The sequence below is a fragment of the Ranitomeya variabilis genome, chromosome 3, assembly GCF_051348905.1.
Source record: "Ranitomeya variabilis isolate aRanVar5 chromosome 3, aRanVar5.hap1, whole genome shotgun sequence".
NCBI lineage: Eukaryota > Metazoa > Chordata > Amphibia > Anura > Dendrobatidae > Ranitomeya > Ranitomeya variabilis.
This window is the reverse complement of record NC_135234.1, coordinates 4676204-4702726: the sequence shown is the minus strand read 5'-3', so window position 1 is coordinate 4702726 and position 26523 is coordinate 4676204. Positions and strand designations below refer to the sequence as shown.

Here is a 26523-nt window from a genome sequence, read left to right as displayed (position 1 = left end):
CTATTAAAGTGGAAGGTCCTTTACCTGCTCACTCAAGACAGGCAGCCTCTGTGCGGGTCCCAGTACCTTCCTTCCCCTCCTGCTCTGCATCAATTAGGTAAGTGGGGGGCTGGAGGAGAGAGCAGTTCTCAGTGATCAGGAAGGACAATGTCTTAACATTCTCCTATGTCACAAAAATCTGCCTCTAGTCATTAAGACGTACTCACTCAAGTTGTAAAGTAATTTCCCTTTCTCATTTATTTGACCGTTATGTTTTTATACAATTTGTCAATAACATTGCTTCTCCCCATCTGAGTTCATATTGATGGTCAACAAAATACAGTTTTCCAGAAATTCAATTTTCATACTCTAAGTAGGATAATGACTTCTCCTTGTGTTGTGTTGTTTTGATGTTTAAAGTGGCTGTCCTCTAATTGGACAACCCCTTCTCATTCCTCATGTTTAGTCCTGTTAAAATAAAAACAATCATACAAACCTCCCATGCCGCTGCCATTCTAGGGGGTGTCACCACTTGCATTCCCAGGGCTCATGAGAATTTGTTACGATACTTGAGCCTTGTGCCCAATTGGCGCTGACGTCACTGTCTCCACCTTCAGCCAAATTTAACATCAAGAGGAAGGCAGCTGCAGCCCCGGCTTACTGTTGAAGGTTAATACGACCGAAGATGGGAACAGTAAAGCCGGCGCTGATTGGGTGTAGGGCTCGTGTGGTGAATCAACCTCACGTGAGCCCTGGGAATGTGGGCTCCGACACCGCTGGAATGGCACCGGCACGGAAGGCGAGTATGAATGTTTTTATTTTAATGAGTCCAAACAAGAGGAATGACAAGGGGTGGTCCTAGTACTGGACAACCACTTTAAGAAGATACAATTTACGGTTAAAACAATTCCAACATTCTGAACATGAAAAAGACTTCTCGCTCTGATGTTAAGAGTTGATTTATGAGCAAAACATTTCTCAAGTTAAAAACATGAAAAAGGCTTCCCACTTGCGTGAATTCTATGGTGACCAAGTAGAGATGATTTCTGTGCAAAACATTTCCCACATTCGGAACATGAAAAGGGCTTCTCCCCGGTATGGGTTCTCTGGTGATTATCAAGATGCTCTTTCCGGTTGAAACATTTTCCACAGTCTGAACATAAAAAAGGCTTTTCCCCTGTGTGAATTCTTTGGTGATTACGAAGGGTTGATTTCTGTACAAAACATTTCCCACATTCTGAACATGAAAAAGGCTTCTCTCCTGTGTGGGTTCTCTGGTGTATATCAAGATGTGCTTTCTGGTAAAAACATTTTCCACATTCTGAACATGAAAAAGGCTTCTCTCCTGTGTGAATTCTCTGGTGATTAAAAAAAGCAGATTTATGCTTAAAACATTTCCCACATTCTGAACATGAAAAAGGCTTCTTCCCTGTGTGGGTTCTCTGGTGCTTAACAAGAACTGATTTATGGTTAAAATATTTACCACACATGGAACAAGAAAATATATTCTCCGTTGTATGAATTTTTTGATGCTTAAGAAAAGACTTTTCCAGGGGAACACTATTTCTATATTCTGAACATGAAAATGGCTTCTTTGGATTAAGAGCAGTTCGTTTTTTAATGTTTATTTTGTGACTTTGATTTTCCTCAGTTGTCGGTAATGAATCAGAAGCCATAGGATCAGATGACAGATCTTTGCTGTGAAGGGATGATGGTATATCTGGAGTAATGGCAGTCACTTCAGTTGTATCCTGTAGGATCTCAAGAACATCTGATGTAAAAATTGACAATGTCCGCTGCCCCTCTGATCTCCTGGTACAGTCATCTGCTTAGAATAAAAACAATTATTTTAGAACAAAATATCCTTGAATTTCATATTTTTGAAAATTTCTGCTTAAACTGTCAGTTAAAATGGCAAGTTATGTAAAAAAAAATAAAAAATAAATAATTATTATAACTGAACCAGTAGAGCGCGGTGTTCAACTGTTCATTCTCCCTCACAAATATGGAATAAAAAGCCACCAAAGAATGTTATGTAGGTGAATATAATACCAATAACAACTTCTACTCATCTCACCAAAAAACAAGTCCCCGCTCAGGTCATCATCTGTTAGTAGATAAACAGAGATTTCCATATTATTATTATTTAAATATTATTAGTGGCTCAAAGACTCTGGAAAACCAACATGGCTTCCATAAACCAATCCAGCAATATCACCTCTCCCCCTCACTTCTGAGCCTTGCAGTGCGCCCACACCACATTTAGCATCCATGGATTTGGCATTACTATAGTGAGAAGAACCCACTTAGTTTACAGTGTGCGTCTCCTGGAGCACAGTCTGGGCACTATGTGTTTGGTAATATAATGGCATATTTGCAATTTTCATTTTCCAACATCCACTGCGTGATAATTTCTGCAAAGTGGCACTGGAATCAAAACAGTCACTACTCCTATAGATTAATTCACTGAGGGTTAAAATTTCAAAAATGGAGTCAGTTTATGGGGATTTTACTGCTGGTTTTTTTTTGCCATTTTGTCATATATGGGCTTCTGAAAATGGTGTGTCCCATCTGCTCTGGGATCTGCCCCTGCAACGACTTCTTCTGTCACGAAGCACCGCCATATTCATTCTGCAGGTGAAGAAAATGGAGGAGACCTTTGAACCAGATGCTCTGGGCGGCGCAGGCTCTATCCAGCCACTAAGATTAGTGTGCCTGGGACTAGTAGTACCATCCAGTCTGGTGGTAGGAGTGTGTGTGCTGCAGAGCTGAAGTAATCTGCTCCCTACTTCAGCCAAAAGGAAATCACCACACCTTCTAAAGCTTGAAGCATATTGCTGGAAGCCGCCAGATACAGCCTTGTTCTCCTCTGGTTCAGACCTACAATTCTAACAAAAATGACTCTGCACAGTTGTATAAAAATCCGCTTCTCGCCATGTCGGACTGCCATTCCATCCCAGGGTCAGCTGAATTCCCACCAGAGGACGCTTAATTCTACTTAACCCCTTCAAGTCGCGGCCCTTTTTTGTTTTTGCGTATTCGTTTTTCACTCCCCTCCTTCCCAGAGCCATAACTTTTTTATTTTTCCGTGAATATGGCCATGTGAGGGCTTATTTTTTGCGGGACGAGTTGTACTTTTGAACAACATCATTGGTTTTACCATGTCTTTTACTAGAAAACGGGAAAAAAATTCCAAGTGCGGTGAAATTGCAAAAAAAGTGCAATCCCACACTTGTTTTTTGCTTGGCTTTTTTGCTAGGTTCACTAAATGCTACAACTGACCTGCCATTGTGATTCTCTAGGTCATTACGAGTTCATAGACACCTAATATGTCTAGGTTATTTTTTATCCAAGTGGTGAAAAAAAATTCCAAACTTTGCTTAAAAAAAACAAAAAAAACAGTGCCATTTTCCGATACCCGAAGCGTCTCCATTTTTCGTGATCTGGGGTCGGGTGAGGGCTTATTTTTTGCGTGCTGAGCTGATGGTTTTAATAATATCACTTTTGTGCAGATACGTTCTTTTGATTGCCCGTTATTGCATTTTAATGCAATGTCGCGGTGACAAAAAAAAACGTAATTCTGGCGTTTTTAATTTTTTTCTCGCTACGCCGTTTAGCGGTCAGGTTAATGCTTTTTTTTTTATTGATAGATCGGGCGATTCTGAACGCGGCGATACCAAATACGTGTAGGTTTGATTTTTTTTTTATTGTTTTATTTAGGATGGGGCGAAAGGGGGGTGATTTAAACTTTTATGTTTTTTACGTTTTTTTCATATTTTTAAAAACATTTTTTTTTTACCTGTGCCATGCTTCAATAGTCTCCATGGGAGGCTAGAAGCTGGCACAACCCGATTGGCTCAGCTACATAGCAGCAATCATCAGATCGCTCCTATGTAGCTGAAATGCAGGTGTGCTGTGAGCGCCGACCACAGGGTGGTGCTCACAGCAGGCCGGCATCAGTAACCATAGAGGTCTCAAGGACCTCTATGGTTACTGTCCTGACACATCGCCAACCTCCGATCATGTGACGGGGGTCGGCGATGACGTCATTTCCGGCCGCCCAGCCGGATGCTTTAAATGCCGCTGTCTGTGTTTGACAGCGGCATTTAACAGGTTAATAGCGGCGGGTGAATAGCGATTTCACCCGCCGCTATTGCGCGCACATGTCAGCTGTACAAAACAGCTGACATGTCGCGACTTTGATGTGGGCTCAGAGCCGGAGCCCACATCAAAGGGGGATTCACGGCATGCGCAGTACATGTACGGCGCATGTCGTGAAAGGGTTAATGTGCTTCTGATTAGGTGATCACCTGAATCAAATATTATTTAATGAAGGAAAGTATAAAATCCATGCTGTGGTGTTCACAATCCTCCTGCAATAGGACAAGCTGGAGGGTAAAACAAGTGCTAGTAATATCCCAAAAGTAATAGGAATAAAAACATAACTTTTAACCATGCCAAAGGAGTAGAAGAGAAATGTCTTGAGTGAGGAAAAGAAGGGCTCCATTCTGGCTTTACTAGCAGAGGGGCACAGTGAGCGTCTCTTACCTCCATCCTTAACATTTCTAAGACGGCAGTCCATTACAACAAGGTCAAGCAGCAGACATTGTGGACAACAAAGCTACAGACCAGCAGAGGGTGAAAAAGACTCTCCACTGACCAGGATGACCGTCATCTTATTCGAATGTCACTCAGCAACCGCAGTATGACATCAAGTGACCTACAAAAGGAATGGCAAATGGCAGCTGGGGTGAAGTGCACCGCAAGAACAGTTTGTAACAGACTCCTACAGGCAGGACTCAAGTCATATAAAGCTAGAAGAAAGCCTTTCATCAATGAGAAGCAAAGGAGAACCAGGCTGAAGATGGCCAAAGACCATAAGGATTGGACCATAGAGGACTGGAGTAAGGTCATCTTCTCTGATGAGTCTAATTGTCAGCTTTGCCCAACACCTGGTCGTCTAATGGTTAGGCGGAGACCTGGAGAGGTGTACAAGCCACAGTGTCTTTCACCCACTGTGAAATTTGCTGGAGGATAGGTGATCTGGAGATGCTTCAGCAAGGCTGGAATTGGGCAGGTTAATCCTTGCGAAGGACGTATGAATCAGCCTCATACAAGGTTATCCTGGAAAAACAGCTGATTCCTTCTGCTCAGGCAATGTTCCCCAACTCTGAGGACTGGTTTTTCCAGCAGGACAATGCGCCATGCCACACAGCTAGGTCAATGAAGGTGTGAAGAAAAGGACCACCACACCAAATCCCTGTCATGGCTGCCCAATCTCCAGACCTGAACCCCATTGAAAACCTTTGCAATGTAATCAGGAGGAAGATGGATAGTCACAAGCCATCAAACAAAGAAGAACAGCTGACATTACTGTACCAGGAGTGGCATAAGGTCACCCAAAAGCAGTGAGAGACTGGTGGAAAGCTGCCAAGACGCAGGAAAGCTGGGATTAACAATCATGGTTATTCCACAAAATATTGATTTCTGACCTCTTCCTGAGGTAAAACATTAGTATAATGAGGATAATGATACTAGAAGTAATGATATTATGATTATTAGTACAGGGTGGGCCATTTATATGGATACACCTAAATAGAATGGGAATGGTTGGTGATATCAACTTCCTGTTTGTCCAATGGGAAGAGGGTCATGTGACACATCAAACTTATTGAGAATTTTACAAGAAAAACATTCGTGTGCTTGGTTTTAACGTAACTTTATTCTTTCATGAGTTACTTACAAGTTTATGACCACTAAAAAAATGTGTTCAAAGTGCTTCCCATTGTGTTGGATTGTCAACGCAGCCCTCTTCTCCCACTCTTGACACACTGATAGCAACACCACAGAAGAAATTCTAGCACAGGCTTCCAGTATTCGTTTTTTCAGATGCTGCACATCTCGTATCTTCACAGCATAGACAAATGCCTTCAGATGACCCCAAAGATAAAAATCTAAAGGATCAGATCGGGAGACCTTGGTGGCCATTGTGTCTGCAAACTATTCCAACAAGATCTGTATTCTTAGGCTGTGTGCACACGTAGCATATTTTTCGCGTTTTTTTCGCGGTTTTTCGCTATAAAAACGCTATAAAACCGCGAAAAAAACGCTCACATTAAGCATCCTATGTAACAGAATGCAATCCGCATTTTTTGTGCACATGCTGCATTTTTTTCCTGAGCGGAATCGCATTCCAGAAAAAAACGCAGCATGTTCATTAAAATTGCGGAATCGCGGCGATTCTGCACACCTAGGAGTCCATTGATCTGCTTACATCCCGCACGGGGCTGTGCACACCATGCGGGAAGTAAGCAGATCAAGTGCGGTTGGTACCCAGGGTGGAGGAGAGGAGACTCTCCTCCACGGACTGGGCACCATAAAATTGTTAAAAAATAAAAGAATTAAAATAAAAAATAGCGATATACTCACCCTCAATGTCCCCCCGCAGTCTTCCGGCCTCTCCGCTGCACGCTGCCGCTTCGGTTCCTATAGCTGCTGGGCGGTGAAGGGCCTGCGATGACGTCACGGTCTTGTGATTGGTCGCGAGACTGCATGTGACCGGTCACGTGACCAATCACAAGACCGTGACGTCATCACAGGCCCTTCACCGCACAACAGCTATAGGAACGGACGCCGCTGAGGTCTGCAGGTGAGTATAACCATGTTTTTTATTTTTTTAATTATTTTTAAACATTCGATCTTTTACTATAGATGCTGCATAGGCTGCATCTATAGTAAAAAGTTGGTCACACTTGTCAAACACTATGTTTGACAAGTGTGACCAACCTGTCAGTCAGTTTTCCAAGCGATGCTACAGATCGCTTGGAAAACTCGAGCATTCTGCAAGCTAATTATGCTTGCAAAACGCTAGTTTTCTGCGGGTATATGCATGCTAATTCTGATGCGATATACCCGCGGCAGGAGGCGCAGAATTGCCGCGGAAATTTCCGCGGCAATTCTGCAACGTGTGAACTTAGCCTAATAGCTACATGGCGCTCCTTCTCTTCTCAACCTGCCATGTGCCCAGAAGTAGTGTACAACCGTATATCAGGTATTGTCAGATTCAAGAGAAGTTAGAAAATAATTTGTAAGGTCCATCTGTTTCCTATTATCCTTTGTGAAGAATTCCAAAGTTATCACTACAAAAAGTGACACGTGTCAGATCTGAGAAATGGGGCAGGATTAGGAACATGAAACTGTTAGCGGGAAGTGGATAAATCAGAGTGTTATGGGCACTAACTACTGTAGTCAAAAACTGACTATCGACAACATCTACTGAAATAAGGAAACTCAACAGTCTTCTTCAGTAAAAAATAAGTAACTAGTGGTGAAACCTCTGTGGGTCGGTGGCTCCTGCCAATCTAAAATATTGTAAGGGCCAATATTTTCTGTCAGATGAGTTTCTTGAAGAATTATTAGACATTTACACTATGTTCCAAATTATTATGCAAATGACATTTTTATCGGATTTTCCTAAGGCTGTGTGCACACGTAGCGTTTTTATCGCGGTTTTCCCGCGGTTTTGCGCTATAAAAACGCTATAAAACCGCGAAAAAAACGCTAACATTAAGCATCCTATCAATTATAATGGAAACCGCAAATTATGTGCACATACTGAGTATTTTTCCGCAGCGGAAAAGATTCGCGGTAAAATACGCAGCATGTTCATTAATTTGCGGAATCGCGGCGATTCCGTGCCCATAGACTTGTATTGTACCGCTTGAATCCCGCAAATCTATAAAAAAAATGCGGAATTCAAGCAGATTTGCGGAGGTACACAGTGCGGCCTACCGGAAGTCACATGGCCATCCCATCATGCCAGGAGCATCCCATAATCCAGGAAGATAATATCCGTCTTCCTGGATGATGGCTGCCAGCATGGACTGGTATGACCGGATGGCGCTGGATGTGCCTTTAATGATTAGTGTGGTAAGTGTCTATGTGTGTGTTTTGTGTGTGGTGTATGTGTGTTGTCAGACATAGGCCGATGAGACTACTACTACTCCCATCGGCCTATGTCTATTCCCTATAGTAGCAGCAGGCTCAGCTTGATGGGAGCAGTATTTCCCATCGAACTGTTCCTGCGTGCAAAAAAACAATTTTTTTATATCCACGATGCCCCCCCCCCCCTCCTCCCTATAAAGTTTCATTGGTGGCCAGTGGCCCGTATTAACCCCCCCCACCCCACCCCACCCCTATAAAGTTTCATTGGTGGCCAGTGGCCTGTATTAACCCCCCCCACCCCACCCCTATAAACATTCATTGGTGGCCAGTGGTTACCTGTGAAAATAAAATATACATACCTGTCCCCGCCGATCGCCACCTCAAATAAATTAAAAAAATAAAAAACCCATACTCACCTATACGCCCAATTCCACGAATCCCTCGTCAGAAAAAATAGTAAAAAAACAAACCACAACATATACCTACCCTCCGCAGCATCCAAATAAACGAGTGTCCCACGATGATCTACAGTTTAGAGCAGCCACATAACATGCGGCTGCTCTAAACCGCGGCCGCCGATACAATGAACGGGATCGTAAAGCGATCCCGTTCATTGTATACCGGAGTTCTCCCGAAGGCAGCTCGCGCTGTTCGGGTGAACTCGTTCGGTAGTCACAGCGGCTGCGCGGACTCACCGGCTGACCGGAGATGAACTTATCAGTCCATCTCCGGTCAGCCAGAATAGTTAACCCTTTGCCGTCAAATAAAAAAATTGTCAAAAACCTGTTGTGATCATTTAATTAAAATACTTTTTCCAGACTGTGTGTGTTTTTTTTAACCCTTTACTAGTATTGGATTAATAATGGATAGGTGTCATAATTGACGTCTCTCCATTATTAATTTGGCTTAATGTCACCTTACAATAGCAAGGTGGCATTAACCCTTCATTACCCCATATCCCACCGCTACAGGGAGTGGGAAGAGAGTGGCCAAGTGCCAGAATAGGCGCATCTTCCAGATGTGCCTTTTCTGGGGTGGCTGGGGGCAGATGTTTGTAGCCAGGGGGGGGCCAATAACCATGGACCCTCTCCTGGCTATTAATATCTGCCCTCGGTCACTGGCTTTACTACTCTGGCGGAGAAAATTGCGCGGGAGCCCACGCCATTTTTTCCCCCCCATTAACCCTTTAATTGCCTGTAGCTATTAAATTTTAAGGGTTAAAGGCAAATTAAGGGTTAAATGGCAGAAAAAAATGGCGTGGGCTCCCGCGCAATTTTCTCCGCCAGAGTAGTAAAGCCAGTGACCGAGGGCAAATATTAATAGCCAGGAGAGGGTCCATGGTTATTGGCCCCCCCCTGGCTACAAACATCTGCCCCCAGCCACCCCAGAAAAGGCACATCTGGAAGATGCGCCTATTCTGGCACTTGGCCACTCTCTTCCCACTCCCTGTAGCGGTGGGATATGGGGTAATGAAGGGTTAATGCCACCTTGCTATTGTAAGGTGACATTAAGCCAGATTAATAATGGAGAGGCGTCAATAAGATGCCTATCCATTATTAATCCAATTTTAGTAAAGGGTTAAAAAATACACACACACATTATGTAAAATTATTTTAATGAAATAAAAACAAAGGTTGTTGTAATAATTTATTGAACCCTCAATCCATCTGAAGACCCTCGCCCTATGACAAAGAAAAATAATAAACCAACAATATCCTTACCCTCTGCAGATCTGTTACGTCCAACGATGTAAATCCATCTCAAGGGGTTAAAATATTTTGCAGCCACGAGCTTTGCTAATGCAGTGATGCTCATGGCTGCAAAAACCTCGGAGAATGTAGGTAAAGTTGGTCAATGACCTATATTTACCTGCATTTGTGGTGAGGCGCCCTCTGCTGGCTGTTTCTAGATCGTGGGAACTTTCCTAGAAAGCTCCCAGGCTCGAGTTCATATGAGGACATCCAGCAGAGGGCGACTCACCACAAATGCAGGTAAATATAGGTCATTGACCAACTTTACCTACATTCTCCGTGGTTTTTGCAGCCATGAGCATCACTGCATTAGCAAAGCTCGTGGCTGCAAAATATTTTAACCCCTTGAGATGGATTTACATCGTTGGACGTAACAGATCTGCGGAGGGTAAGGATATTGTTGGTTTATTATTTTTCTTTGTCATAGGGCGAGGGTCTTCAGATGGATTGAGGGTTCAATAAATTATTACAACAACCTTTGTTTTTATTTCATTAAAATAATTTTACATAATGTGTGTGTGTATTTTTTAACCCTTTACTAAAATTGGATTAATAATGGATAGGCATCTTATTGACGCCTCTCCATTATTAATCTGGCTTAATGTCACCTTACAATAGCAAGGTGGCATTAACCCTTCATTACCCCATATCCCACCGCTACAGGGAGTGGGAAGAGAGTGGCCAAGTGCCAGAATAGGCGCATCTTCCAGATGTGCCTTTTCTGGGGTGGCTGGGGGCAGATGTTTGTAGCCAGGGGGGGGCCAATAACCATGGACCCTCTCCAGGCTATTAATATCTGCCCTCGGTCACTGGCTTTACTACTCTGGCGGAGAAAATTGCGCGGGAGCCCACGCCATTTTTTTCCGCCATTAACCCTTTCATTAAGTAGATAGACAGCACAAATATTGCACATACACACTACTAACAATATTATTGTGGAATATGCCCAAAAATGGGGATATGAGATGGTTTACTGTATGTAACCATGTCACATATCATGTCGGGTTTAGGAAGGAGATAGCAAAAGTCGGGAATTGAATTACCGGCTTTTAAGCTAACTACCGCTGTATGAAATATATATATATGTGATAGAGAGAGAGAGAGAGAATGTTTATATTATTTTTGGAGCACATGGATCCATTGTATGTCCGTATGTTGGTTTTGCAAGCCTGCGAGAAAATATCGCAGTACGGATGCCATACGGATGACATACGGAGGATGCCATGCGCTAAATACGCTGACACACCCTGCCTACGGAGGAGATATGGACCAATATTTTGGGGAATAGTCACCGATTTACAGCTGTAAAATACGGACCGTATTGTCTTATGCCGAGTGTGACGCCGGCATATACTGCGTGTACACTGTTATGTACTGCGTGGCCTGTATTCACACATCGGGTATTCTACAAAATGTCGTGGCCTGTGCTACATAGTATGTGGCTACTATATCCAGAAATACATATGTATAATAACTGCTGCGTTAGAATTGTGCCACCATTTAGTGTACAGATTTTTTTATATTTCTTATCAAAATAATAACTTTATCAAATGTAGTGACTGGTTCTCTATCAAAATTGTAGGTAGAAAAACACCCGGAGGTCTGGGACCGTGCGAGTGAGGAGTACAAAGCCTCCGCCTCTAAACGTGATGCCTGGCCAGCCATCGTAACAGAAATTTATCCGCAGTGGCCTCAGCTACCAAAAGCGGGTCAAAAACTTATTTGTAAGTATGTTAAATTTGTGTTATTCTTATTACGTATGTACTATATAATTGTCTATTTGTGTCACTTCCCTCTTTCTGTCTGTCCTTCTGTCTGTCACGGATATTCATTGTTTGGGGGTTTTGTCTTTCATGTAATCCAAGTGGCTGGTTTGTTGTGTCAAAAAGCACACAAACATTGACACAACCAATGTGCGACGGGCTCAGACTGGCATCAATATGGCCGCTCTTTCCTCACCGCAGTCAGTGCCCGTTCCATACTCCCCTCTAGTCATGCCGCACACAGGGTTAATGACATCGTTAACAAAGCGAGGTGTTACGCACTCTGGTTTATGCACCTAACCCTGTTTGACAATGTTTTTACTATAGATTCTGCGTCTGCAGCATCAATAGTACAAAGAAAAGTAAAAAATAATGAAAAAAACGTTATTCTCACCCTCCGACCTCCCGCCCTGTCCTTGACAGTGCAAGCGGCAAGTTCGATGCAGCAGTACCTGTCGTGTCAGCAGTCTCTGCAAAATCACTGCACAACCTGATCATAAATCCCCTCTGTCCAGTGCCACTTGGGATTGGTGAAACTTGTGGACATACGTGGCTGGGCAATATAGTACTTGTCCTGTGCAATATACTACGTGTTCAGGCATATTCTGTAGTAGCCGATGCGTTAGAACTGGGCCACCATCTATTTCCTTACTAATTTTTATAAATTGTGCAATTTCAGTGGAAGATGTGAAAAAACGTTGGCGATCTGTGACCGACAGACTGATGAAAGCACAGAAGGTAGAAAGTGGCAGCTCGCCCTCAAAAAAAAAAGTGCCGTTTGCAGACCAGCTGCAATTCATTCTAACAAGCAGAAATTTGCGGCGGTAAGTTATTTATATATATATATATATATAACTTTTGGAATTTTTCACGTTTCACAGTACTCTTGTATTGACAAAGTCTTTTTTTATTCCTTGTACAGAACTGAAGGCAATGTAAGAGCCGAAACCCCACCGGTACAGGAAGACAACAGCCTGGAGCTGGGTGATGGAGAGGAGGACTATCCTATTTGCTCATCACCAAATCCACCCTTGGCTAGGCAGTCATCCTCCATGCATGCTGCAGTTATGTCCCCCACCTGTACTGTGTCAAGTTCGCCCTCTTCGGCGGATGCGGCGGTGTTGTCTTCCGCTGTTGTTGCTGCCTCTTCCGCTGCGTCCAGCTCCTTTGTTGGGGGTTCAAGGCCCACTGTGTTGGGGTCTGGTTCTGCCCGTCCTGTGCCAATGGTTAGGGCAGCACCCAAGAAGGGGAAAAAAAATAATGGTTCGGCTAGTGCCATTGAAGCACTCACAAGTCGAACCCTAAATATAATAGACCATTCATCTCCACAAGATGACATGGATAAATTTGGATCTGTGGTAGCTAGCCGCCTTAGGTCCATGACATGGGACAGGCAGAGCCTGTGCATGACAGCAGTTAATGCACTTCTAATGTGTGCTGCTGTCCCATCACCAATCCCCCCTCCACAAGATGTAGTTGTGGGAATTATGAAAGCCTTTACTATCCCCAGTGGGCCGCCACCACCACCACCAGCAGCTGCTACTCAACGGTTTTTCCATGCAGCACACAGGCCCGACGCTGCTGAAGGCTCTAATTCAAGCCACTGTCCAACTCGTCAAAGTTCTGGGCATAATCTTTCCCAAAACACGAGTATTTTGTCGCAAGATATGTTTCCGGGGTATGGTTATGAGCCACAGTACCAGCAATTTTGATTATTTATTTCCTAAACCCCCCTGTCCTGTTGACAGGTTGTTCGCAAATCCATTATTGATGCACTTTTGTCCTGTTAAAAGTTTTTGATAGCGTCCATTCTTGATGGACTGTTCTGGACAATGTTTGTCCTTGTTTTCTACAAGCTACGTCTGTTACCGACGTAACATTTTTATGTGTAGTACACATATTTTGTTTGGGATAAAAATAATACCTATATTTTTGGGGAATATGTGTGTCCGGAGAAAGGTGAATTTGTTTGGATTTCTGTCCCCAACCCAACTGTTCTGTTGACAGGTTGTTCACAAATCTATTGTTGATGCACTATTTTGTACTGTTGACAGGTTGTTATATTGTCCATTTTTGATGGACTGTTCTGGACAATGTTTGTCCTTGTGTTATAATACCTACGTCATTTTAAGACGTTTTGTTTTTATGTGTAGTACACAGTGTTATTTATGCATAAAAAATAAATTTGTATTTGCAAAAATGTCTGTTAATTTCTTATTCTATAAAAAGTTTATTTCAATTTGCAGATTATGAACTGTGAGTAATGGGATAATAACTGTCAGTGACTAAAGAGTAAGTTGCAGACACAAGATTTGATTTTTCAAACAAAATTCTTATTTATTAATTCCTAAAAATTTTTTTAAATGATAAAGAACAAAAGGACATTGAATGCATGGGGTTAGACATCCAATCTGCTCTGCTGTACTGATGAAGAACACAAGGGCCTTGATTGCTTTTGGGTTAGCCATCCGATCTGCTCTTCTGTACAGGCTGACATCTTGATGGGGGTTAGGTGTCGGATCTTCTCTGCTGTTCAGGCTGCTCAACACCGGCACAGGAGTATTGCCAGTGCACGGCACCTTCAGGACTCATGAAGTAGTCAGTGAAGGTTTCTCGCACACGCACACCCGAGATGGATTGCCTGCCTTGACCCAAGTTGTCCACTGCAATTAATTCAGACGGCTGCGTCTCCTCAACTACCTCTGTGCTGTAGTCCCGAACGTAGTTGTGGAGAACACAGCATGCCTTGATCACAGTGTCAACGGTCTCCGTATCTAGCTGGATGGCAGTGTGAAAGATCCTCCACTGACTACACATGATCCCAAAGGTGCATTCCACATATTTTCGTGCACGGCTCAGCCGATAGTTGAAAATCCTCCGCCGGTCATCCAGTGTCCTTCGTGGGTATGGGCGCAGCAGGTTAGTTTTTAAGGGAAATGCCTCATCCGATACCATCACAAAGGGTACAGGATGTGTGGAACCGGGCAAAGGTCTTGGGGCTGGGAGCGTTCCGCCATCTCGAAGAATTTGAAGTCCAATCTGTGATGATTGCAGCACCCGAGAGTCCCCAGAACTGCCATAAGCACCAACGTCGATGGCAACAAACTTGTAATGGGCATCAGCCACCGCCATCAGGACCACAGAAAAATACTTCTTATAATTAAAGAAGCGTGATCCTGATTTTGGTGGCTTCAGCACTCTCACATGTTTGCCATCGACAGCACCTACGCAGTTGGGGAAATTGGCCACAGACTGAAAGCCTGCTGCTACCTGCAGCCAAGTCTCCTCGGTTGGGCAAGGCATCACGATGGGCTGCAACTTCTGCCAGATGACGGCACATGTGCACCTCACAATTTGAGAGATGGTGGATTTGCCAACCCTAAATTGGAGGTGCAGGGATGTGTAGCTCTCTCCTGTGGCCAAAAACCTGCAAAAAACAATAAAAAAAATTTGAATATTTGTAATAACTATGAAAATATGCATGACAACATAAATAGTACGATTCAGGGGAACTAGATCTGTAAAAATTGTGGCGCAGTGGCAGCAATATGGGGGCACTGGCAGCATTATGGCGGCACTCTGGCAGCATTATAGGGGCACTAGCAGCATTGTGGCACAGTGGCAGCATTATGGCGGCACTGTGGTAGCATTAACTATGGGGCCAACGTGTGGAGTTTGTTTTTTTTTTATTTTTTTAAAAAAGGGCCTTACCGCAAGGTGATGAGCAGCCTTTCCTCAGCAGAGATTGATTTTCGCATGCATGTGTCTTCGTAGCTGAGTTGTGGAGCCAGAATTATCAGAAGGCGATCAAATGCCTGAATCGTAAGCCGGCAAAACTGGATAAATTTCTCAGGAAAACTGAATGTAGAAAAAAAAAAAAAAAAAAGATATATAACACAACACTGTATAGCATCAATAAAAAAAAAGTGCACACAGATGACAATATATCTTTTCAACCTATATCTTACCTCCTTAAATCTTGGTAAAGGACATGGAAGTGTCCCTTTTCCTCCCGCTCATTAATAATGGGATGAACCCACATACGTTTTGGACGTCTTCTACTCCTTCTCCGAGATTGCTCCTATGGGAGAATATAGTCTTTATTATTTACACTAGATTGTGGCCCGATTCTAACGCATCGGGTATTCTACAATATGCATGTCCCCGTAGTATATGGACAATGATGATTCCAGAATTCGCGGCAGACTGTGCCCGTCGCTGATTGATCGAGGCCACCTTTATGACATCGTCGACATGGCAACAATTATGACATCATCGTCGCTTGGCCCGTTGCTGATTGGTCGAGGCCGCCAGGCCTCGACCAATCAGAGACGCGGGATTTCCATGACAGACAGACAGAAAGACAGACAGAGAGACGGAAAAACCCTTCGACAATTATATATATATAAATGGTACTGTACAACGCATGGACAATCGCTGCTAAGGCTACTTTCACTTCCATCAGTAAAGTTCTGTCGCAATACAGTGGCGCCAACATACCAATGGACGTTGTGAAAAAACTGCATGACGTGGGCAGCAGATGCAGTTTTTCTACACATCCGCTGCCCATTCTACAGTCTGGGGAGGAGGGGGTGTATTTTATGCCGCACATGAGCAGTCAAAAAAGGCGGATGCGATGCACCAAGAAAGTAACATGTAGGTAAGGATTTTTCGTGTCGGCGGTCAGCCCAAAAAAAAATTTTACATCACACAATGGATGCAACGTGCATCAAAACATCGGAAACCATTGCAAATACAAGTGTATGGGAAAAAAAAATCCTGCAAGCACATATGCAGAATCCATTTTATCCAAAAACGACAGATTGCGAGGGAGCGTTATGGAAGCGGGGAAGTAGCTTATCCACAGCAACAGAAACACTGCATATTCACAGCATAGTCCGCATAGTGTGCACATCTAATGACATTATATTACCTGCTCACTGTGGTGGTGCAGCAAAAGCAGTGCCGTCAGCAACAAAAGATGGTTTTGTTGTGGCGAAAGACACCAATGGGGCTGAACATGTGGCATGTTGAAAGGCAAAATGGAGAAGAGGGGTTGGAACAGGAAATGAGCTATTGACCGTTTTTTTTTTTTTTTTTTTTTTTTAACCAACTTTATTTGTTCATAAAAACGCTTAAAAAACGCTATAAAAACGCTTGGAAAAAACGCACAAAAAACGCGCAAAAAACGCACCAAAAACGCACCAAAAACGCACCAAAAACGCATGCGGATTTCTGGGAGAAAACATCAGGTTTTTGTCAGGAAAATTGCATGAAAAATCTGCACACATTCCTGAACGTGTGCACATAGCCTAAATGGTCGGTGCAAATGACAGTCAGTCTAATAAAAGTCATCACCCGTTAGATTATACATCGAATTTTATTGAAGAAACCTCCCAATGATAACAGTATAATCTCCAAAATGAATAAAACCCCACAATGCACTGCTCCAAATTATTAGGCACAGTAGAATTTCTAAACATTTGATATAAAGAACTGAAAAGTCTCATTTGTGGAATTTGCTGCATTAGGAGGTCACATTCACTGAACAGAAAAGCTATTTACCTCCAGAACATCCTAACAGGCCAAGTTACATGGTAACATAGGAGCCTTCTGTGATGTCACCTTCACAATTCTTGCATCCATTGAACTTGTGAGTTTTTGGAGAGTTTCTGCTTGTATTTCTTCCCTCCCAGAGCTGCTGTTTTGATGTGAACGGCCTCCCACCCTCATAGATCTTTGGCTTGATGATCCTCCAAAGGTTCTCTATAGGGTTGAGGTCAGGGGAAGATGGTGGCCACACCATGAGTTTATCTCCTTTTATGCCCATAGCAGCCAATGACTCAGAGGTTTTCTTTGCAGCATGAGACGGGGGAATTGTCAGCATGAAGATGATTTTGCTCCTGAAGGAACATTTCTGCTTTTTAGACCATGGAGGAAAGTTGTCAGTCAGAAACTCTATATACTTTGCTGAGGTCATTTTCACACCTTCAGGAACCTTAAAGGGCCCTACCAGCTGGTTCCCCATGATTCCAACCCAGAACATGACTCCTCCACCTCCTTGCTGACGTCGCAGCCTTGTTGGGACATGGTGGTCATCCACCAACCATCCACTACTCCATCCATCTGGACCATCCAGGGTTGCTCAACACTTATCAGTAAACAAGACTGTTTGGAAATTAGTCTTCATGTATGTGTGGGCCCAATACAACCATTTCTGCTTGTGAACACTATTTAAGGGTGGCCGAATAGTAGGTTTATGCACCACAGCAAACCTTTGAAGGAGCCTACACCTTGAGGTTCGAGGGACTTCAGAGGAACCAGCAGCTTCAAATATATGTTTGCTGCTTTGTAATGGCTTTTTAGCAGCTGCTCTCTTAATCCAATGAACTTGCCTGGCAGAAATCTTCCTCATTATGCCTTTATCAGCACAAACACATCTGTGCTCAGATACAGCCACAAATCTCTTAACAGTATGATGATCACTCTTAAGTTTTCGGGAAATATCTAATGTTTTCATCCCTTCACCAAGGCATTGCACTATTTGATGCTTTTCGGCAGCAGAGAGATCCTTTTTCTTTCCCATGTTACTTGAAAACTGTGACCTGCTTAATAATGTGGAACATCATTTTTAAGAAGTTTTCCTTTAATTAGAATCACCTGGAAAACCAATTATCACATGTGTTTAAGATTGATTTCAGTGATCCATTGAGCCCTGAGACACAATATCATCCACGAGATTATTTGAAAAACAAAACAATTAAATCTTTATGACACTTAAATCCAATTTGCATCATAATTTGGAACACAGTGTAGAGAGAACATTTTATAACAGAGCAGAGCTGAGGTGTCTTACAGATCTAGCACGGCGCAGGTGTGATGTTTTATGTAGATTAGGGCAATTCCTGTTTGACGTTAGTTGGTTTTAATACAAATTGAAAAGTCAGAATAAAGGGAAACTGTTATTGTCCAGAAATTCACACTTGGCCTCACTGGACATTCAATGTTGTCGATCATAAAAGTGAAGTTTGGCCAGAAAGACGGGACCTGGTCTTGTAGGGACCATATGATCACATTCAGCAGCACAGAAGGGAGAGAAGGGAGATTCATCCGATAAGATCTCACGGATCTAGGAAGCCAAGAGCATCATTACCCTCCGCTTTCTCTTAGGCTAGTTTCACACTTCCGTCGGTACGGGGCCGTTGCAAACCGTCGGCCCGACGTACTGACGGACGTTGTGCTAAATTTAGCACAACGAGGGCAGCGGATGCAGTTTTACAACGCATCCGCTGCCCATTGTGATGAGCGAGGAGGAGGGGGCGGAGTTCCGGCTGCGCATGCGGGGTCGGAAATGGCGGACCCGTCGCACAAAAAAAAACATTACATTGAACTTTTTTTGTCACGACGGACCACTAAAACACGACGCATCCGTCGCAATCCGTCGTCCATTAAAGTGTATGGCAAAAAAACCAATCCTGCGGGCACATTTGCAATGACGGATTGCGAAGGAGGCAAAAAGACGGAAGTGTGAAAGTAGCCTTACAGGCCCATCATCATGTTTATCTTCAAGTGATTTTCTATCTTGACAGCACATTCTACGTACACTGCCATTTGGCTTTGTAGTTTACAGATCAGGAAGGTAACGGTCAGCGTCTCCTAATCCAGGGGGTAGGTGGATCTACCAGGCTGTAAGTTATATAGTAAAGAGTTTTTAGTGCCCAAAGTCATTGGAACAGTTTTGGGTGGAGGAGAATGTTGTGGTCTAGAGGTAAAATGGTGATCACACAATTGTGATATGGCCGCACTACACCACCGATAAAGCAGCCACAGCCGGTGATGAGAAGAATCTGTGACTTCTCTGCAGTTAGTGGTTACTACTTACCTGGGTAGCCATATGTGGGAATCTCCTCTTTACACCGCTCATCCCCCCTCACATATGTCTCTGTAGTATTATTATGGGTCAGATCTTCACCCTGAAACAAATATTATAAAAGTCACCGACAGATGGAGAAGTCCCATCTATGATCAGCTCTAATCCTGCCATCTCCACCGTTCTCATCACACAAGTATAAAACATATAATACTGGTGGATAAAACAAGACTGAGCACAAGACCTTCACCGGCGTCTACACATCATAGGGGAGATCTCCTGACACCTTCTCTCCATCTACCTGACGATCCTGAGGAGCACTGGGATCTTCTTGTTTACAGTCCTGTGGAAGAAGAGGACGGGGACATCTCTCTGGTGTTGTCCTCTTACTGGATAGATCTGGAGGAAACACATACAGGGGGTGAATTCATTCTTTACATACAGATAATTATAGGCCGTGTGTATTTAGTCCTGTCTATTACCTGGAGATGTGAGGGGCTGGGGAACCTCCATTATGACGTCCTTGTACAGATCTCTGTGTCCTTCTAAATACTCCCACTCCTCCATGGAGAAATAGACGGCGACATCCTGACACCTTATAGGAACCTGACACATACAATGATACCGTCATCCCCCGATCCCTTCATAGTGTTACTGTATAATGTCCCAGCATTCCCAGCAGTGTCACCTCTCCAGTCAGCAGCTCAATCATCTTGTAGATGAGTTCTAGGATCTTCTGGTCACTGATGTCCTCATGGATCAGGGGGTGAGGTGGAGGCCCCGTGATTGGGCTCAGGGGTCTTCCCCATCCCTCAGACACAGGGTCCTGACAGCGATCACTAGAGGTCTTCTTCACCACTATGTAATCCTGGTAATGGAGAGACACATTAATAAATCTCACTGCAGACATTTCCAGAGTCCTCACCTCTCCAGTTCTGTCCATCTGTTATTCCCATAGATAAGAATGATGTAATGTGACGTCATCAGAATCTCTCACCTCTCCAGTAAGCCGGAAGAGGATCTCTAGGGTGAGGTGTAATATCCTCTCCGCCATCTTGTCTCTGTCCATGTCCATCACTGATGGGTAAATCAGGAAAATCCTCTTCTGTAGAAGATCTTCACTGAGAGGATCCGATATTGTAGAGACCTGAATGAGAAGATGAGCCGATGTATCATCAGAAGAATCCTGTAATAATACAATTACTGGAGATAATAAGGAAACATATGAGGAGATTTATTATTTTACAGGATTTAGTTTCCTTCTTTACATCTACTAATAAATCCTATATATTTAGGCCACAGACAACAAGCAGTTTCCTCCTCGGAGTCGGCAGCTGAATACGTTCCTCATAGACTCATCTTCCATAACGCTAATTCTCGTCTCATTTACCGACCCTGGAATCGGCATTAGCAATACTGCAGGAGATATTCATTACACGACATGAGAAATAACTACTTCATGGTGAGGACGACATCTTCACCTTCTACTACGGCTCTAGAGACATATGTGGCCAGAGTCGGTCACTGACTCCATCACCACCGGCCGTCTATATGAAGGTTTCCCGTCTTCCCCACACTGGAATCTTCTATCACGTTAGATCTCAGGTCTGACAGAGTTTGGCTGAATGCCCCTCTGTCCCCAAGTACTGGATAGTATGGGGCGGCCTAGTTATTACGATACTTCCATGCCTAATAATGGGGTCTGGGCTGCAATGTATGAAGGTCTATTAGGCCAGAGGCAGCGTCCAATAAGTTCCATTTACCGCCCCCATACACATTAGACTAAAGTTCCATGAAATCACTGATTTCGGGGGTTTGGGCGACCATATAATGTATTTGGGGCCTCCCGACAGATGATGTCAGGGCAGAGAAGGATCTGACATCCTGAATTTCAGAGGATAATCCGTTTGTTCTTCCTGTAGATAATCCTCCACTACAGGAGTCTGGAGGCGACTCTCTCATACAGACCCCAGGAAAGCTGGAATATTTGTGTGTATGGGGGAGTCGGGAGAGATGGCCGTCTGCCAAATGGCCGTTCACCAACTCTTATCTCATGTGTATGGGGCCGTTAGTATTACACTGACAGCAGTGATGATACACGGCACTACAGTAGTACAGGGCATCACCGGAGCCATCAGAGGCTTGTATGTTGTGTGATCGCACTGATCAGAGGGGTTTAACAAAGGTTTAACCCCCTTCACAACCTTGGACATACACTACCGTTCCAAAGTTTAGGGTCACCCAGACAATTTTGTGTTTTCATGGTAACTCATACTTTTATTAATCCAATGAGTTGCCAAATGAATGTAAAATCTAGTCCAGACATTGACAAAGTTCGAAAAAAAGATTTTTATTTGAAATAATAATTTTCTCCTTCAAACTTTGCTTTCGTCACAGAATGCTCCTTTGCAGCAATTCCAGCATTGCAGACCTTTGGCATTCTAGCAGTTAATTTGCGGAGGTAATCTGGAGACATTTCCCTCCATGTTTCCAGAAGCCCCTCCACAAGTTAGTTTGGTTGATGGGCACTTTCTGCACCATACGGTCAAGCTGCTCCCACAACAGCTCCATGGGGCTGAGATCTGGTGACTGCACTGGCCGCTCCATTACAGATAGATACCAGCTGCCGGCTTCTTCCCTAAATAGTTCTTCCATAATTTGGAGGTGGCTTTGGGTCATTGTCCTGTTGTAGGATGAAATTGGCTCCAATCTAGCGCTGTCCACAGGGTATGACATGGCGCTGAAAAATGGAGTGATAGCCTTCCTTATTCAAAATCCCTTTTACCTTGTACAAATCTCCCACTTTACCAGCACCAAAGCAACCCCAGACCATCACAGTACCTCCACCATGCTTGACAGATGGTGTCACACTCTTCCAGCATCTTTTCAGTTGTTCTGCGTCTCACAAATGTTCTTCTGTGTGATCCAAACACCTCATTCTTGGATTCGTCTGTCCATAACACTGTTTTCCAATATTCCTCTGTCCAATGTCTGTTCTTTTGTCCATATGAATCTTTTCCTTTTATTAGCCAGTCTCAGATACGGCTTTTTCTTTGCCACTCTGCCCTGAAGGCCAGCATCCCGGAGTCGCCTCTTCACTGTAGTTTAAAGAACAAGACGAGCACTCTCGCTAATGGTGGTGCAGACTGTACATGGAGGGATACTCCAGACTGTAGTTATACAACAACAGTCGCACTCAAAGAAAGATGATTTGACTGAAAAAACGTGGTTTTCTTTATTACAAACACCAGAATAAAGTATCACTGCAGTGTTTCAAGGAAGGTAACCTACCTTGAAACACTGCGGTGATACTTTATTTTGGTGTTTGTAATAAAGAACACCACGTTTTTTCAGTCAAATCATCTTTCTTTGAGTGCGACTGTTGTTGTAAACCAACCTCTTCACTGTGGACATTGACACTGGCATTTTGCCTGTACTATTTAATGAAGCTGCCAGTTGAGGACCTGTGAGGCGTCGATTTCTCACACTACAGACTCTAATGTACTTGTATGTTGCTCCATTGTGCAGCGCGGCCTCCCACTTCTCTTTCTACTCTGGTTAGAGCCTGTTTGTGCTTTCCTCTGAAGGGAGTAGTACAGTCATGGACAAAAATTTTGAGAATGAGACAAATATTAATTTTTCCAAAGTCTACTGCTTCATGTTCTCTAATGGCAATTTGCATATACTCCTGAATGTCAGAGTGATCAGCTTAACAGCAATTACTGTACTTGCAAAGTCAATATTTGCCCAGAAAATGAACTTTAACCCCCAAAACACATTTCAACATCATTGCAGTCCTGCCTTAAAAGGAGCAGCTAACATCGTTTTAGTGATTGATCCATTAACACAGGTGTGGGTGCTGATGAGGACAGGGCTGGCAATCAATCAGTCATGATTAAGTAAGAATGACATCACTGGACACTGTAAAAGGAGGCTGGTGCTTGGTATCATTGTTTCTCTTCAGTTAACCATGGTTATCTCTAAAGAAACACGTGCAGCCATCATTGCACTGCACAAAAATGGCCTAACAGGGAAGAGTATCGCAGCTACAAAGATTGCACCTCAGTCAACAATCTATCGCATCATCAAGAACTTCAAGGAGAGAGCTTCAATTGTTGTCAAAAAGGCTCCAGGGCGCCCAAGAAAGACCGGCAAGCGCCAGGACCGTATCTTAAAACTGTTTCAGCTGTGGGATCGGACTACCAGCAGTGCCGAGCTTGCTCAGGAATGGCAGCAGGCTGGTGTGAGTGCTTCTGCACGCACTGTGAGGCGGAGACACTTTGAGCAAGGCCTGGTTTCAAGGAGGGCAGCAAAGAAGCCACTTCTCTCCAGAAAAAACATCAGGGACCGACTGATATTCTGCAAAAGGTACAGGGGAGTGGACTGCTGAGGACTGGGGCAAAGTCATTTTCTCTGATGAATCCCCTTTTCGATTGTTTGGGACATCTGGAAAACAGCTTATTCGGAGAAGAAGAGGTGAGCGCTACCACCAGTCTTGTCTCATGCCAACTGTAAAGCATCCTGAAACCATTCATGTGTGGGGTTGCTTCTCAGCCAAGGGAATCGGCTCACTCACAGTCTTGCCTAAAAACACAGCCATGAATAAAGAATGGTACCAGAATGTCCTCCAAGAGCAACGTCTCCCAACCGTCCAAGAGCAGTTTGGCGCCCAACAATGCCTTTTCCAGCATGATGGAGCACCTTGCCATAAAGCAAGGTGATAACTAAATGGCTCATGGAACAAAACATAGAGATTTTGGGTCCATGTCCTGGAAACTCCCCAGATCTTAATCCCATTGAGAACTTGTGGTCAATCATCAAGAGATGGGTGGACAAACAAAAACCAACAAATTCTGGCAAAATGCAAGCATTGATTATGCAAGAATGGACTGCTATCAGTCAGGATTTGGTCCAGAAGTTGATTGAGAGCATGCAAGGGAGAATTGCAGAGGTCTTGAAGAAGAAGGGTCAACACTGCAAATATTGACTTGCTGCATTAACTCATTCTAACTGTCAATATAACCTATTGGTCCTCATAATATGATTGCAATTATATTTCTGTATGTGATATAAACATCAGACAAACACTAATAAAAACCAGAGGGCAGCAGATCATGGGAAAATATCATTTTGGTGTCATTCTCAAAACTTTTGGCCATGACTGTACACACCATTGTAGGAAATCTTCAGTTTCTTGGCAATTTCTCGCATGGAGTAGCCTTCATTTCTAAGAACAAGAATAGACTGTCGAGTTTCAAATGAAAGTTATTTTTTTCTGGCTATTTTGAGAGTTTAATGGAACCAACAAATGTAATGCCCCAGATTCTCAACTAGCTCAAAGGAAGGTCAGGTTTATAGGTTCTCTAATCAGCCAAACTGTTTTCAGCTGTGCTAACATACTTGCACAAGGGTTTCCAATGGTATTCTAACCATCCATTAGCCTTCTTACACACTGTAGGAACATTATACTGTGTGGGGGGATGGCAGTACTGTGGGAATATTATAATGTGTGTGGGGGGATGGTGGTACTGTGGGAATATTATACTGTGTGTGGGGGGATGGCGGTACTGTGGGAACATTATACTGTGTGTGGGGATCGCGGTACTGTGGGAACATTATACTGTGTGGGGGATGGCGGTACTGTGGGAACATTATACTGTGTGGGGGATGGTGGTACTGTGGGAACATTATACTGTGGGGGGATGGCGGTACTGTGGGAACATTATACTGTGTGTGGGGATCGCGGTACTGTGGGAACATTATACTGTGTGGGGGGATGGTGGTACTGTGGGAATATTATACTGTGTGGGGGGATGGCGGTACTGTGGGAACATTATACTGTGTGTGGGGATCGCGGTACTGTGGGAACATTATACTGTGTGGGGGGATGGTGGTACTGTGGGAATATTATACTGTGGGGGGGGATGGCGGTACTGTGGGAACATTATACTGTGTGGGGGGATGGTGGTACTGTGGGAATATTATACTGTGTGGGGGGATGGCGGTACTGTGGGAACATTATACTGTGTGGGGGATCGCGGTACTGTGGGAACATTATACTGTGGGGGGGGATGGTGGTACTGTGGGAATATTATACTGTGTGTGGGGGATGGCGGTACTGTGGGAACATTATACTGTGTGGGGGATGGCGGTACTGTGGGAACATTATACTGTGTGGGGGGATGGCGGTACTGTGGGAATATTATACTGTGTGGGGGATGGCGGTACTGTGGGAATATTATACTGTGGGGGGGATGGCGGTACTGTGGGAACATTATACTGTGGGGGGATGGCGGTACTGTGGGAACATTATACTGTGGGGGGGGATGGCGGTACTGTGAGAACATTATACTGTGGGGGGGATGGCGGTACTGTGGGAATATTATACTGTGTGGGGGATGGTGGTACTGTGAGAACATTATACTGTGGGGGGGGGATGGCGGTACTGTGAGAACATTATACTGTGGGGGGGGATGGAGGTACTGTGAGAACATTATACTGTGGGGGGGGATGGTGGTACTGTGAGAACATTATACTGTGGGGGGGGATGGCGGTACTGTGAGAACATTATACTGTGGGGGGGGATGGCGGTACTGTGGGAACATTATACTGTGGGGGGGATGGCGGTACTGTGGGAACATTATACTGTGTGGGGGGGGATGGTGGTACTGTGAGAACATTATACTGTGGGGGGGATAAGAAAGGGGCCCTGTACTAGGAGAACAATCCGCTCCCTCACTTCCTGTCCTCCATAGTTGGGTCATATGTATCTATTACAGGAAACAGAACAACAACGTCATGATTCTTATAAAGTGATAACAAAACTACCAAAAGAGTCTTAGCGCTGAAGGGGTTAATGTCCCCGGCGCTCAGTAATGGGGAATCTCCACATACCTCCACCTGCAGAGCCGCACTCCACAGATATGGCTGCTCTGTGCGCACAGGACCTGTGATGAGGTCACCGGAGGGAGGAGTCAGGGTCACATGATCAGGGCCTCAGTGTGTGCAGGACCTGTGATGAGGTCACAGGAGGGAGGAGTCATGGTCACATGATCAGGGCCTCAGTGTGTGCAGGACTCTGCTGGTTGTCATGGTGCCGGATGAGGGGAAGTTGATGTGTGGGAGGAGGGGTTTACAGTGTGGATGGAGCGGAGCCGTGTGTACGAGGTGTACGGAGCGGAGCCGTGTGTACGAGGTGTACGGAGCGGAGCCGTGT

At 44.2% G+C, this 26523-nt stretch overlaps 1 protein-coding gene and 1 long non-coding RNA gene across 3 annotated transcripts; one reads left to right on the top strand and one right to left on the bottom strand.

The window, feature by feature from the left end:
- Positions 1 to 219: 219 nt before the first annotated feature.
- LOC143814897 (uncharacterized) lies at positions 220 to 26264 on the bottom strand. 2 transcript variants are annotated; one of them, XM_077293568.1, is made up of 7 exons: positions 26202 to 26264; positions 20305 to 20454; positions 19996 to 20175; positions 19790 to 19913; positions 19609 to 19706; positions 19320 to 19410; positions 220 to 1807 (listed from the first exon to the last, which is right to left on the bottom strand). In XM_077293568.1, the coding sequence occupies exons 2-7, from the start codon at positions 20380 to 20382 to the stop codon at positions 963 to 965; spliced, it is 1416 nt and encodes a 471-aa protein (XP_077149683.1). In that variant the 5' UTR covers positions 20383 to 20454; positions 26202 to 26264; the 3' UTR covers positions 220 to 962. The 2 variants fall into 2 exon arrangements, with proteins under 2 accessions (XP_077149683.1, XP_077149684.1); XM_077293569.1 differs by having other exon boundaries at positions 220 to 1804.
- Positions 11268 to 13601, top strand: LOC143817872 (uncharacterized). The gene is made up of 3 exons (XR_013224189.1): positions 11268 to 11398; positions 12117 to 12261; positions 12360 to 13601. It is a non-coding gene; the product is annotated as an uncharacterized LOC143817872 (long non-coding RNA).
- Positions 26265 to 26523: the final 259 nt, after the last annotated feature.

What these genes read in the sequence shown, in the direction of transcription:
- LOC143814897 (XM_077293568.1), bottom strand. Translation starts at nt 20,382, where the DNA reads ATGGACATGGACAGAGACAAGATGGCGGAGAGGATATTACACCTCACC. An exon ending in TTGAGCTGCTGACTGGAGAG is followed by an intron (nt 19,914 to 19,995) that starts GTGACACTGCTG and finishes TGTATGTGTCAG; the next exon opens with GTTCCTATAAGGTGTCAGGA. An exon ending in TCCCACATATGGCTACCCAG is followed by an intron (nt 1,808 to 19,319) that starts GTAAGTAGTAAC and finishes TTTTATTCTAAG; the next exon opens with CAGATGACTGTACCAGGAGA.